The sequence below is a fragment of the Durio zibethinus genome, chromosome 10 (genome assembly GCF_047325235.1).
Source record: "Durio zibethinus cultivar Kanyao isolate XHJ-2024 chromosome 10, ASM4732523v1, whole genome shotgun sequence".
Lineage (NCBI taxonomy): Eukaryota > Viridiplantae > Streptophyta > Magnoliopsida > Malvales > Malvaceae > Durio > Durio zibethinus.
This window is the reverse complement of record NC_143171.1, coordinates 8,920,620-8,934,483: the sequence shown is the minus strand read 5'-3', so window position 1 is coordinate 8,934,483 and position 13,864 is coordinate 8,920,620. Positions and strand designations below refer to the sequence as shown.

The 13,864-nt window shown below is 28.0% G+C and overlaps 2 protein-coding genes across 2 annotated transcripts; one reads left to right on the top strand and one right to left on the bottom strand.

Moving 5' to 3' along the window:
- The first annotated feature begins 2,950 nt into the window (after positions 1–2,950).
- LOC111292006 (peptidyl-prolyl cis-trans isomerase Pin1-like) lies at positions 2,951–7,355 on the top strand. The gene is made up of 2 exons (XM_022884181.2): positions 2,951–3,430; positions 6,997–7,355. Exons 1-2 carry the CDS (start codon positions 3,187–3,189, stop codon positions 7,119–7,121), a joined length of 369 nt encoding a protein of 122 aa, XP_022739916.1. The 5' UTR covers positions 2,951–3,186; the 3' UTR covers positions 7,122–7,355.
- A 398-nt stretch (positions 7,356–7,753) lies between these two features.
- LOC111292389 (zinc finger CCCH domain-containing protein 6-like) lies at positions 7,754–12,097 on the bottom strand. The gene is made up of 4 exons (XM_022884764.2): positions 11,801–12,097; positions 9,530–9,733; positions 9,221–9,345; positions 7,754–9,141 (listed from the first exon to the last, which is right to left on the bottom strand). The coding sequence occupies exons 1-4, from the start codon at positions 11,858–11,860 to the stop codon at positions 8,001–8,003; spliced, it is 1,530 nt and encodes a 509-aa protein (XP_022740499.1). The 5' UTR covers positions 11,861–12,097; the 3' UTR covers positions 7,754–8,000.
- Positions 12,098–13,864: the final 1,767 nt, after the last annotated feature.

Here is a 13,864-nt window from a genome sequence, read left to right as displayed (position 1 = left end):
AGATCAAGGACAAGAGATCACATACACAAAAAAACACACAAAAATATAAATAAAAAAAATCACAAGCAAAAAGCAATCAGAAAGTTTTTTGAAGATTTTTGGGTTTAGGGAAAAAAAGAAATTTTTTTGAAAAAATCTGGAAAATTCCCAGATTTCGACAAAATTTTTCAATTTTCAATGAATTTTTTGATGACTTTTCCAGTGTCGCTTGAATTTTTGGCAAGGTTTTCAAAATTCGGTGAAGATTTTGATGAAGTTTAAATTTTTCAGTGATCGTCTGGTGAACCAACCCAGATTTCAATGGTATTTTCTAGAATCCGGTTGATATTCAACTAGAGATTCAATCGAGTTAGAAAGAAGGAAGAAGAAAGAAAAGGAAAAAAAAGAGAGGGGAAAGGTAAAATTTGAGGAAAAAGGCTTGGAGCTGCTTTTTATACAATCCTAAAATGATGTCATTTTCACCTTAAAAAGACCCCAAGATCCACGTGTTTTTATTCGGGTAATCTAACCCAAGCACAACCCGCTTTGCCAATCCACGCCCTAACCTAGCCAAGCTGAGCCAAGCCAAGCTCTTGAGCCGAGTCATCGAGTCATTTTCTGTATCTGAAGTTGAGCCACACCGAGCCGTTAAGCTGAGTCGTTTCATTTTTTTTTTGTATTTTGTTGGTATTTTTTATTTTATTATGTGTTTGTGTTTTAGTATTTTTGTATAATTAAATTAAAAAAATTAAAAAAATAATAAAATTTGAAAATAAATATTAATTATCCAATGATGAAATTTATAGAAATTTCAAATAGTAAATTTTTATAAAATTACTATGTGAAAAATTTTGTCTAAACTTATCCCAAATGATGAAATAATTTAGATAAAGTTTCAATAACAATAATTAATATTTATTTTCAAACCAAAAAAATAAAAAAAATTAAATAATAAAAAATAAAAATTTGGGTTGAAAATATTTGATAATTATCCAACAATGAGATATTAGAAATTTCAAATGGTAAATTTTTAATAAATCTCTATGTGAGAAATTTTCTTTAAATTTGTCCCAAATTGTGGAATAATTTAAATGAAATTTTAATAAAAATAATTGTCATATTATTTTCTTTCCAAAAAAATAAAAATAAAAAAAATTTTCTAAATAGGCCCAAATGATGGAGAATTTAGAAATTCAAAGCAAAAAAATTTTCTAATTTGACCCAAATGGTGGAATAATTAAATATATTTTTAATAAATAATAAATAATAAATAAACATTTTTCCGATGATGGAGCATTTTCAAGAAATCAAATAGGATTCTTGAATACTCTTGAGATGAGAAAATATTTTTAAGAATTCTACCAAATTAATGAAAAAATCTTATGAATTATTTTCAATATTCAACATTAAAATTTAAGACCATTAGAATCAAGACCTTATGATAAATTTAAAATAATATGGTACCCTTATTTGGATGAGCATATGAGGTTGCTATAATATTTTCTATATGTAATCGAACTATTGAACTTTATTCTGATTTATAGACCCGAACTTATTTTTTTAGAGACATTTAGTTAAGCTTAGGAGCTCTTTAAAAGGATAAATTCTTTAGGTGACGAATCACACCTAGTTAAAAAAGATTGGTCGATTCCATTCATTTGTTAAGTCTAACTATAGATTTATGGATCTATATGTTATGACATAAGTTAATCCATATGTATCATATTATAAAAGTAAATGAAATCTCTGAAGATGAGATCCTAAATAAGTTTGAGTAGTAATTCTTTAGAAAATTCTAGATAAGAAAATTTATTTAAAGTGTCGTCAATGTATTGGAGCATTTAGAATAATTTTCAATAAAAATTTTTTGTCTCTTTTAATAAATAGAATAAGAAATAAATTTTTAAAAAATATTATTTGGATTAAATTATAGACATCATACATTATTATATACATGATAAATATAAATATTAAAGATAAATATAAACAATTGATTATAGGATTATTGAAAAATTCAAGTAATGATTCATAAAAAATCTTCAAGTGAAAAAATTCCTTTTAATATTCTCAAAATATTAGAATATTTTTAGGGATTTTTCAATATATAAAGTTCTTATTTATTTTTCAAGCAAACAACCAAAAATAAAAATATATTTTTTATTATAATAAAAAATTAAAAAAATTAATTTTAAATACCAAAACTAAGACTTTGTTGTCAAAATTAAATAATAATACATAATTAATTAATATTATTTTTTACTGGTCATTATGAGGGTCTTAATCCTTCTTTATACATAACCAACTTCTGAACCATAATTGTTTTCGCAAACCAAAAAATTATCTTTTTAATAAAATTTAATTAATTTTGAGATTTTAATAAAAATATAAGTTTTAATAGATGATCAATCACTCATAATTGAAAAAAAAATTGTGACGATTTTATTTTTATTTTCAAATTCATTTAGCGATCTCAAAATCATTATGATATTTAATATATATTTTTTACTTAGTAGTATTAAACATTTAAAAAGTATCCAAACACTGTTAATTATAAATGGTAAAATATTAATTAATAATTTTATTTATAATTTACTTATAACATTTTTTATTTTTCATATTTTATATCACAAACAATAAGGAAAAAATATTTTTCCTCCCTTTTTTTTCTTTTCTCATATTTTGGTTTCATTTTTTTTCTACCGGACATAGTTTAAATGTTTTTTTTTTAAATATTGCCTTTTTCCTTTTTTTTTATCAATATTATTACCTTCTTATTTGCCAACTAAGGCATTACTCCACTATTATATAATTTTAAAAAAATTATAGGGTGTTATTCTATTCTTGTAATTCACACACAAAAGAATACTATTTGTAGTTTTAGATTTTAAGATAGTTAAATTGATTTTTACCGCCAATGAAAAAACGGCACGTCACAAGATGTATAGCCTCTTTCTCTAGCTGAGGAAGACTTGAAAAAACCCGGAGCTTCACTAAGTCGGCTGTTTTTTAAATTTGTTTTGCAGTCTCTGAAAAGCTGCGAAGATAGATTCGGATCGTAAGAGGAAGAAAGCTTCGATCTCATCCGCAGATCGAACGGCGGCGGCGGATAAACAGAAAGACAAAAACCCCACTACCTACACCAACCACCACCACGACAGCCACCACGACAGCCACCACCATCACCACCACCACAAGAAGAAGAGCAAGATGTCATCGTCAACGGCGGCAAATCAAGTGAGGGCATCTCACATACTGATCAAGCACCAAGGTTCGCGCCGTAAGGCTTCTTGGAAGGATCCAGAAGGTCGCGTCATCTCCAACACCACCCGAGACACCGCTGTTTCACAGCTCAAAGCCTTCCGTGACGACATCGTTTTGGGCAAGGCTAAGTTTGACGAGGTTGCCTCTCGTTACTCTGATTGCAGCTCCGCTAAACGCGGCGGCGATCTCGGTAAGTTTGTTCCCTGCTTTTGACTGGATTGCTGTGCAAAAGTTGAAAGCTTTTAAGGATTTCGCTGATTTGGTTTTGGATTAGGAATAGCGAACTTCGATTTGGAACTCTAGTGTTTATTTAATTGAAATTTATTTTCTGCTTGGTTGCTTAGAAACTTGTAAGAAGCTGAAAGTTAGGAAGAAAAGAAGAAGCTTTGAGCTAATACAAGGAATTAAAAGATGATTGAGTCATGTAGTTATTGATTTGTTTTAATGGGATTTTTTGTTACTACTAGGGTTTGGAATACGTTGATGAAACAGAGTTTTGAGATTAAGTGAAACTAGGGTTTCAAGTCTCAAAGATATTAGGTTTTGGAATCCCCTGCTATAATAGTCAACTTGGTTTATTGAACAGGTTGTTACTAAGTCATCCTTTGGGTTAAGAGATATCCAATATGATAATAACTCTAGTTTTGGTGCCCAGTTTGCTTCTGTATTAGTGTATTGCTTTAAAGTCTGATTGGTTTCAATTGCTGAGTTTTGCTTTGTAACAAAAGGTTTTAACTTAGGCAAACCAAATTACCTGAATCTTTTAGCATTTTGCAGAATTGCTTTGTTTTGACGATTGAAAAAGGTTATTGCTGCCCCCCACACCCAAGTAAATGACTTGTGAAGGGAACCGTGATGCTTTCCAAAATGGGCGTATTTGAAGTACATATAAGCTCTGTTTCAAAGCAAAGGCTTTTTATTTTACTTAAAACACATAGAAGTTTGAGAATTTGACAATACATCTGATTTTTTTTTTCTGTTATCTGCTTTCTTTGTTTTTTGAAGATATTTATCTGCTTTCTTATTCTTTGTCACTGTGATAATATTTTAGGAATTGTCTTCTAGGTTAATTGATGGGTCTATCTCATTTCTTGTGTCTGTTCTGAAAAAGTAATCTTACATAAATATATAAAAGCCAAATCCTTTGATAAAAAAGGAAAAAGTCTAATGTGAAATGTCTATTTTTTTGACATGCTGGTAATTTTAAACAATTGTCACGTGTCCTGCATTTAATAAATATGTATTCTTAATTTAACAAATAATTTTTTTATAAAATTAATTACAATTATTCACTTCTAAATAATTAATATTCTTGCTTTCAATAAATAAATTACTATTAATACATTAAATCACTATCAATCAAATTAAATGAGTTAGACAAGAAAAAGAAAAAAAAAAATTTTTTAATACTATAAGCTTTCAATTGGTTATAAATTGGGACAATTTAAAGTACACTATGTATATATATATGGTAAAATATAAATTTTTTGTGAAAGGAATCTAACAATGAGGGCTAGCATGTACTTGCTTTTCTTGGTATGGAAACAATTAAATTAATCAAATTTTTAAATTTTGATTTTTTACCCAAAATCATAGGGATTTTCCCTTTGTTATAAATAGCTTGTGTTGCCTATAAATATCGTCCTATGAAGGTGAATGTAGACATAGGTTTTAAATTTTATCGACTAACCTTTCATTTTTTTTATGCAATAATAAGTGGGTGTTATAACATTTTTCTTTGATGTTTTTTTTTAACACAGTTTAATCTTTGTGCTACTTTAATTTATCGGTTTATAGTATATTTTATAGTATCTTACCTTGGTTTTAAAAATTTTATGTTTTATTATTTTTTTATTATTATTTTTTACATTTATTTTGATTTATCAATTTACTAGATTATTTATATTACTTTGGATACTATACAATTTCTTTTTAAGGTCCATTGGCATATCTTATTTTTTCATTAACTTATTTTAGTACTTAGTAAGTTTGTTTTGTTATTAATATCCCTATATTAGTGGTATTGTAAATAATTTTATTTTTTAAACTTTATTATCTCTTTTTCTTAATAGTTTTTTTTTTAATAAATAAATGTTTATAAGTAATGTCTACTATCTCCCATATAGAAGAAAAGTTGTATTTTGGAAGAAAATAATACTTTAAAAAAATGCATTTTTTTAAATTAGCTAGTTTCTTTTTTCAAATTGAAAAAATATACATATGCATATTTAATTGTATAATTTTATATTTTATATTTTTGTAATTTCTTTAATTAAGTCAAAGAACATTATTATAGATGAAATACTATTTCAATATAGAATACTTTTATATAATGTCTTTTAATTTAATAAGATTACATTTTAATCCATAAATTTTTCTATTAAAAAACTTGTACAAAAATTGTCTAATATTTCCTTTTTTTTTCTTCTTATTTGTTATTTTTAAATATTTATTGTTTATATATAAGTATGTTTTACCTATATCTGTGCGACTAAAAAGAAAGGGGGAAAGAGAAGATTTTATATTTATCTTTTTTATCACTTATTGAATTTACTACTATATTTAAAACATTATTTAATAAAGTCTTTTATTATCTAAATTGGCATTATTTATTAGTATTTGAAAGAGGTATTAAAAACCAACTGTTCTTGATATAAACCATCTTTAACATTATTTTTATAAAATACAAATTTGCATTTACAATGAAAAATTTGCTATTATGAAAAAGAAATGAATTTGCTATTAATGATAGTAATTAAAGTTTTATTATCTTTTACATGAATTTTAATTGAGAGTAATTTAAGATAAATAATAAAAAATAATTTTTTATTCAAATTAATTAAAAAAAATAAAAGTTGATTATTGACAAAATTAGAATTAATTATACCAAAAATATTCAAATTAGTAGTAATTACTCATTTAATATTTTGTTAAAAACTCCCATAATAAAAGCAAGTAATGGAAATGGAATCAATGAAAATTTTAATACTTATATATATGATTTTCAAATTATTATATTATATCTTTTGAAACAAATGTTCATATTGGCTGCAAAATCTAACATATAAGTTTACTTTTTTAAAATAATATTAACTTATCTTAAATTGGAATAATCATAAATAATGTAAAATTAATGAAGCAATTTTGAGTTAATCCAAATATTTTTTATGAGATATATTCACTTTTGTTAATAATATTGCTCCTTGAATATTTTAAAAGTTTTATTTTTTTAAATATATATATATATATAAATTTTGTATTTTTAAGTTAAGAATACTATTTGTGTGTATAATTATTTATATATATATATATATATATATATAAACATGAACTCTTGCATCACACGGATTACAAAATAGTTAAGATAAAAAAAATATTTTTATACATAAATGGAATGGATATTTTAAACTTTCCCAATTATACCACTCTCAAATCTTATCCATGATGGAGTTTTGACTACAGAACTTGATCCCAAGGTCCCGAGTCACAGTAGTTCATCTCCATTAAAAGCTATCCTATCATTGAATTCTATGAATTTTGCAATTATGGGCATGTTATATCATTTTATGTCCATGTTGACATTGAATACTGCCAATCTATTGACATATTGTTATAATAGTGTAAATTTCTTTATCAATATCCTTCAAGGAACATGCCAGGATGCAAGTATTGTTCATTAGCCATGACCATGCGTTTGTTTGTACCAGCATTACAAGCCATAAGCCAAACAAAATCTTATACAAACTTTTTGTGCAGGTCCTTTTGGTCGAGGCCAGATGCAAAAGCCATTCGAGGATGCAACATTTAATCTTAAGGTTGGTGAGATAAGTGACATTGTGGATACAGATAGCGGGGTTCATATCATCATGAGAACCGGATGATTCTTGGTGATGATGCCTGGATATTTGACCAATTAGCTCAGTGTGTCGGGAAAATGTATCCAATTAACTCTGAAATTACTTTTAATAATGCCTATGGCCAATTTTATTGGGTCCTATTATACTGACCTAATTGCTTGGGACTATTTGGTTGTTAGAGGCATTTAATTTTGGAACCATTTTGGTTATCATGTGAGATTGTCTGCCTCTTTATAATAAAAGCTTTTTTGGTTAAAACTCTCTTTCCCCCATCCTTTTTCTCCAACCTAAGTACACAACCAACGACTCTACGTCTTATCGATTCTGTGCATTAGGTCGATTGATATAAATTTGATAGTTTATATTTTAATATAATATTTTAATATTTATAATATAATAATATAATATTAAAATATAAAACGTAATATAAAATTTTAACAAAATTATGAGTTTAAAAGAAATTAAAAATTATATTTATTATTTTTTTGTAAATAAGAATTATAACAAATAATTTTCATAAAAAATAACATATAATATGAATATGTGAATTGTAAATATTTTGCACGAAAAAATTTCCCAAGAGGAAAATGCTAGTAAAAACTTGGAAGTGACTCTCTGTTTTTGTTCCTAACAATTAACAGAAGTTTTGAATGCAGTTTTTGTATTTAAAATTTCATTCCATTTCTTTGCAACCGAAAATTTGCTATTAGTTCTTTGGACAACTTCCAAACAATCAACTATTGTTTGACCCCCAAACTTGCTCAAACTCTCTTCAGTGTCCAACCAAAGAGAATGTAACTACTCTCGAGGAAAAACTCTATACAGAACTTGAAACGAAAAGGAGTGTATTTACACTGACCAAAAAAAAAAACCCTCCACTGAAATAAAACCATCTACTTTTACCTATATCCTTCCTGTAACTTCCCAACCTATTTTCATTCTCTTAGCGCTCGGAGCTTCCAACATTCTGTCAGTTTGGCACTGAAATGATTTCTCATGCAGGTAAGGGCAATTCGACCCCTGACGGCAACCCTTTGAACTGTTAAAGTAGATGCAAGGTTTTCTAAACTTGGTTTTCAATGCCATAGGTTTTAAGTTCTGTGCCAGTTTCAGGTTTTGAATGTGATTAAAACGACTTCCAGTTTGTGAGATATTATGCCCTTTAGCCTCTTGCTTTTCTATTCCATGTTCCCTAATCAGGTTCTTAATATAGTTAGCATCTTTCACAGGGTTTGCTTTCATTGCAGCAACAGCTGGACCGGCATTTAGTCGCATGCGTGTTGAACCAATAGCTGGCTGCACTTTCTGAACAGAGTTAGGCTGAACAGGCATCACACTAAGAGCAGATTGTACCTGGTTCAAAGTGGAGTAAATATTACCATTTGTTGCCTTATGTCCTGAAATCATATTTATCTCCCTACCAGATACGGGAACTGACGACTCTACTCTCGTAGGCATAGAAACGGAAATGATGTCTGCCCTAGAAGCTGGAATACTTATTGTAGGTTGGAACTCTTTCGGTAAATGGTTTGAGTTTCTGTCAGCTGGCATTGGTGATGAAATTGAAGCAGGTTTTGGGCAGGGCGAAGAAGTTATTCCTGTTTCTGGCTCTGAAGTACGTACAGGTGCACTTACCACATTGCCATTGGCAGCAGCACTCAGATATCCATGGTTATTAATTAGTTCATCAACCATCTTTGGATCACTAAGGATTTTAACAAGCAAACCAGTGTCGATCAAACTTCCCTGCTCTTTGCTTTTCATAATTGCAGTTAAGGCCGCTGAAACAGCTACAATTGCATCAGAGCTTGCAGTTGCTGCAGCAGCAGAACTAGGGCAATGTTGCATATGCTGAGTTCCAGGTTTTGACAGACCCGGGGGCATCAGCAATACTGGTGTCTTGGAGTTAGAGGGAGTTTTTGCTTGAGCAGCAAGATCTGATAATATCACCGCACCCTCCTCATCTTCAATTGGAGTTAGAGGAATAGGAGGAATTTGGCTATGATCATAACAATCAAGTTCTACACCCACGGAAATGGAGGGACTGCAAAAATGGATGATTGAGATTCAGTTAAATAAAGACAAAAGGAATTACTAAAGGTCTGTAGAAGTATAAAACATACCTAGGAGGAATAACAGAAAGGCAAGGATAAACTGCTTCGTGCACTCTCATTTCCCGCAGTTTTTGAGCCACTACCTCCTTGCTCTCTTCACCAGCAGCAACGTGCCAGTTAAAATTCAAGACAAACTGTTTAAATGTACAAAATGCAAAAATTTAGATTTCAAGACCAATGCAAAAGAGAAGATCTTCTGAAAGGTTCATAGAATCGAAGTCTTCCTCTCCACTAGGGTTCTAAAACAATTTGAAGACTAGAGATCCTTTGAAATTAGTAAAACATTAAAAACAAAAAAAGATAGATATATCTGCTTACTTTTGGAGGGCATGTCCATTTGATCCTAGGCATCTTAGCTAGATCATACTTCAATCCACCTGCATAATGACCTTCAAACCCAGGGGGAGGGTCATTGGCACACATGCCACTGGGATGCAATGCCCATGATGTTTTTGCTTGAAGAGAATCTTGATGTTCACCACCAACTTTTGAAGGGCAATCCTCTCTCAGAAACAACTTCACCTGAGACAATACTCAGAATTTAGTCCATTTTAGCAGGTTAATAGTTATTAAATTATCTGATTGTGTACATAAATAACCTTAATGGCATGAACTCTAGGGATCCTTAAGCAGGGAAACAAGAGAGGAAAGGCTAAAAGACTTAAAGATTCAAGCCATGGTAGCATAACTACAGACCTCAACTGAAAACAACATAACAAAAGGAATTTAGAGTTTCCAGGCGGATACAAGCTCAAAAGTTGAAATTTTCTGTTTGCCACTTATAAACAAATTAACTGCCATAATAAATTTTATTATGATAGGATCATTCAGATAAACAATGTTATATACCCTGAAAAATAAAAACTATTATAGACATCCAAACCACCGATCATAGCTCATGTTTCTGTCAATTGGCTACCTCCAAAGCAACACCATATGAAATGCAAAGCAGAAAATGAGAAGATAATTTCAAAAGAAAATACAAGATGAAATCGGAGTAATTGAAGTAATGAGAGTGAAATGACTGAAATCAGTGCCTAAACTGTCTAAACGCATACTAACATCTACCCAACTTGTTTGCCATCTATACAGGCATGACACAGATTAAGGAGAATCAAAGTTTCTGCAAGATCATAAAACTGTAGGATCAAATTATTGTCCAAGGATCAACCCACCATACCATTTTCCTGTTTTAAGTAATCATAGATAGTTATTACATGTAATAAAATGAAACTAACAAAGTTGCAGCATTCTGACATTTTTAAATGCACTGAAATTTGACAGACCCAGCACTCTCAAATTTACTTAGAAATTAGAAATACATCACAAATTCAGTACATTTCTACATAACTTTTAAGGACAGGTTGCATCTATCTTATACTATATATATGCAAAGCTGGTATGTAACTAAACACTCAAGTATATTGCCAAGCAAAAATTAATTCCTTCAACATTTTAGGCTCATTAGGCTCATCATGATCATTGCTCACAATTAGTGCTAGGCAACTTGCCCTAGGAGCAAAACATCAAAGCCTTGAATGCTTTGTACTTCATTTTGTACTCAATAATTTGTATATTAAAGTCGTTTATCTTGCTGGCAAAAAAAGAAGTGGTTTATCTTTAGTAATACCATATTAACATTTATAACTGGCTATATCAGCCATTGCAGCCGGAATTATATGGGACTAGAGCTTTAAAATTTTATATTAAAAGAGTTCCAAATAACAAGGAAGATGAAAATTATGATAATTTTTTTATGAAAGAATGTGTGCTTAACAACTTTTTCAATAAGTATGCACATGAAACAAATGTTTACCCTTTTTTATTTAAAGAAAATAACCTTTTCTTTTCCCTTCATGAAGAAGATTTGATATCACTGTTGTGATTTGTTAAATCTTTTTTCCTTTTAGAAATTCATAGAAACTGAAAGAAACTGAATAAATCAGTTTCTGGCTGTGAGATTCCAACATTATAAATGGAAAATCCCAAGTCGAATCACCAAGATTCTTGATAATTTTAAGTTACAACTTTAATGATTTACCATATTACAAATATTTTGAAGATTAAATTATTTAAACTTTATAAGAAAATTATTCAATTTTATTCTCAGTTAAATAATTTTTCAGGAATCTCAAATGACTTGAAAGATCCCAATTCTGTCGTTATTATAGTACTTCTTACACTAATTAACAAATTTTATCACAATTATTTTCTGGGATTCATTACTTTTTTTTCTCTCTCTCTCTCTCTGTTTTTCCCCCTTTCAATAATTATAGTTGTTCATCACTTATAATCAACATTATTCTTAAACAAATAGAAAATTGATTGCATTTCTGGATTATTGAAACAGTTATTCCAGAATCAAATGCTTAAAAGCTCAAAATTTTAAATAATGTTCCAATTACGATCAACATAAAAGTCGATATCAAGTTTTTTAAATGAAAAGGTAAAATTAATACTGACAATAATAATATTATCAGATATTAGAAACTGATAGTTTCCGATTTTATCAGCAAAAGAAAAAAAAACACTGTTGAAAAGGCAATGAAACCACTAATGATCGATCGAAGATAATAATGGCGATTATACCTGACAAAGATTAACACCTGGAGCCCAAGAAACCCTGTTCGATTTCCTCGATCGCTTCATATTTTTATAAAAATCTCAAATCAATGTCGATTCTTTTACAAAGATTTAATCAGATTAAGAACTTAATCCGATTAACAATTATGAAACCCTAATCGAAAACTGAGAGATTCGAAGATCCAATATCGGTTATTGAAAACCCTAAAATGTAGTAATTTTTTGCTAGATGATTTTTTTTTCACGTTTCTGAGATTCGAAAGTTGAGACGCGACAATGCGAAAATTTTAGGGAGAAAAAGATGAAAAACCCTAAAAAGCAGCCTTCTTTATTTATAGTGAAACGAGAAGTCGGCGTCGTACACGGAAACGTAACAGCGAATAATACTACGAGATGGAGTCGGTCAAAATCTAAAATTGTAGCGCTGCCTGGCTGGATTTACCATACTTTGTACGGATGTTTAACGTTAACCACGTGTATTTACTTTTTACACTTATTTTTGGATTTGCTTACCGAATCACTTTGAATTAAAATAAAACTGTAAAATTGATTAACAGTAACATCAAATAACAATGTTTTTTTTTTGTTTTAATTATTATTTGATGGAAAATTTTTTGATAGGAATGTAATTGAACAAATGTTCAATGAATAGTTTACGAATATGCTTAAATTTTTTTTATTTATGTTCATTTATTTAACTTAATAAATAAATAAATTAAGAACATAATAAATTCAATTATATTTCATTCGTACATTTTAATAAATGAATAAAATATTCTATAAATAATTCATTGCTAGGTTCCATTTTTATTTATTTATTAAATATAATAAATAATAACAAATAATATTTTTAAATTTATTAATTAAACAAACATATTTCAATTATTTTGTATTAGAAATTGATCAAAATCTAAAATTTTAACGCTACTTGAATTTTCCATACTTTTGTACGAGAGCTTAAGGTTAACTACATGAATTTACTTTTTACGCTTAACTAGAATTAGTCCTCACTACGCTGGGATAAATTAATTATTTTAATATAAAAGTAATAATAAATAAAATATTATAAATTTTAAATTTTAAAAAATATATAGTTTTTACATATTATTATTATTATTTTCACATTATTTTATGATTATTGTATTTTTATTAATTATTTTATCAAAATGTATGATTTTTAAATTTTTTGTAAATTGTAAACTTTTTTACAAAAATATTTAAAACAAAAGAAAGAAAAAAAGTGACTTAATTTTAATTGTTTATTTTTATATCTTTTAATATTTATATTTATCATTATTATTATATTTTTATTATTTTATTGTATTTGATTGTAGATAATAAATAGTAAAAACTCAAAACCTATAAAAATTCACACAATTATAATTTAACATTAGACAAACACCGAATTCCTTTTTTCAAATCCAATTAAAGCTCAACTCACCCTAAGCCAATCCAATTAAAACCAAACCTGCCAAACCTAATAACTTATTGAATTCTTTTATCAACCAATCACTATTTGACAAATAAAAAGTAATTTGCTAACTCAATCGTAAATTGTCCTTCGATTAAGAGTTATTCCACATTTGGAGATAACTTTTACTATATGTTATGTTATGAGTTTACGTGTAGTGAATATATTATCACTCTCATAATGTCCATTCAAAAATGTTTATCTTAAGATAGTATTAATATTTTCGTAATTTTTATCCAAAGATGATATTAATCCTTTTATAAAGTTCATTCAAAGACAGCACCTATTAATTTTATGTTATCTTAATGATTTTTTATTCTTAATTAAATTTCATTATTTAAAATGTTGGAAAGGTTTTAGTTTTTCTCCAAGACTTTTACATAATTTCGAAAAAATTCCCCCATCTCAAGGTTATTCAATAAATTCATTTATTTTTTTGAAAAGGTTCCGTCGTTGGATTATTTTAAAATTTTTAGAAAAAAATTTATATTTATATTTATATTTATTTTTTATTTTGCAAACTTTTATTTTTGCTAAATGTTTTATCTAAAATAAATAAAATATTTTTATTAGAATATTTCCAAAATCTTTCCAAAACT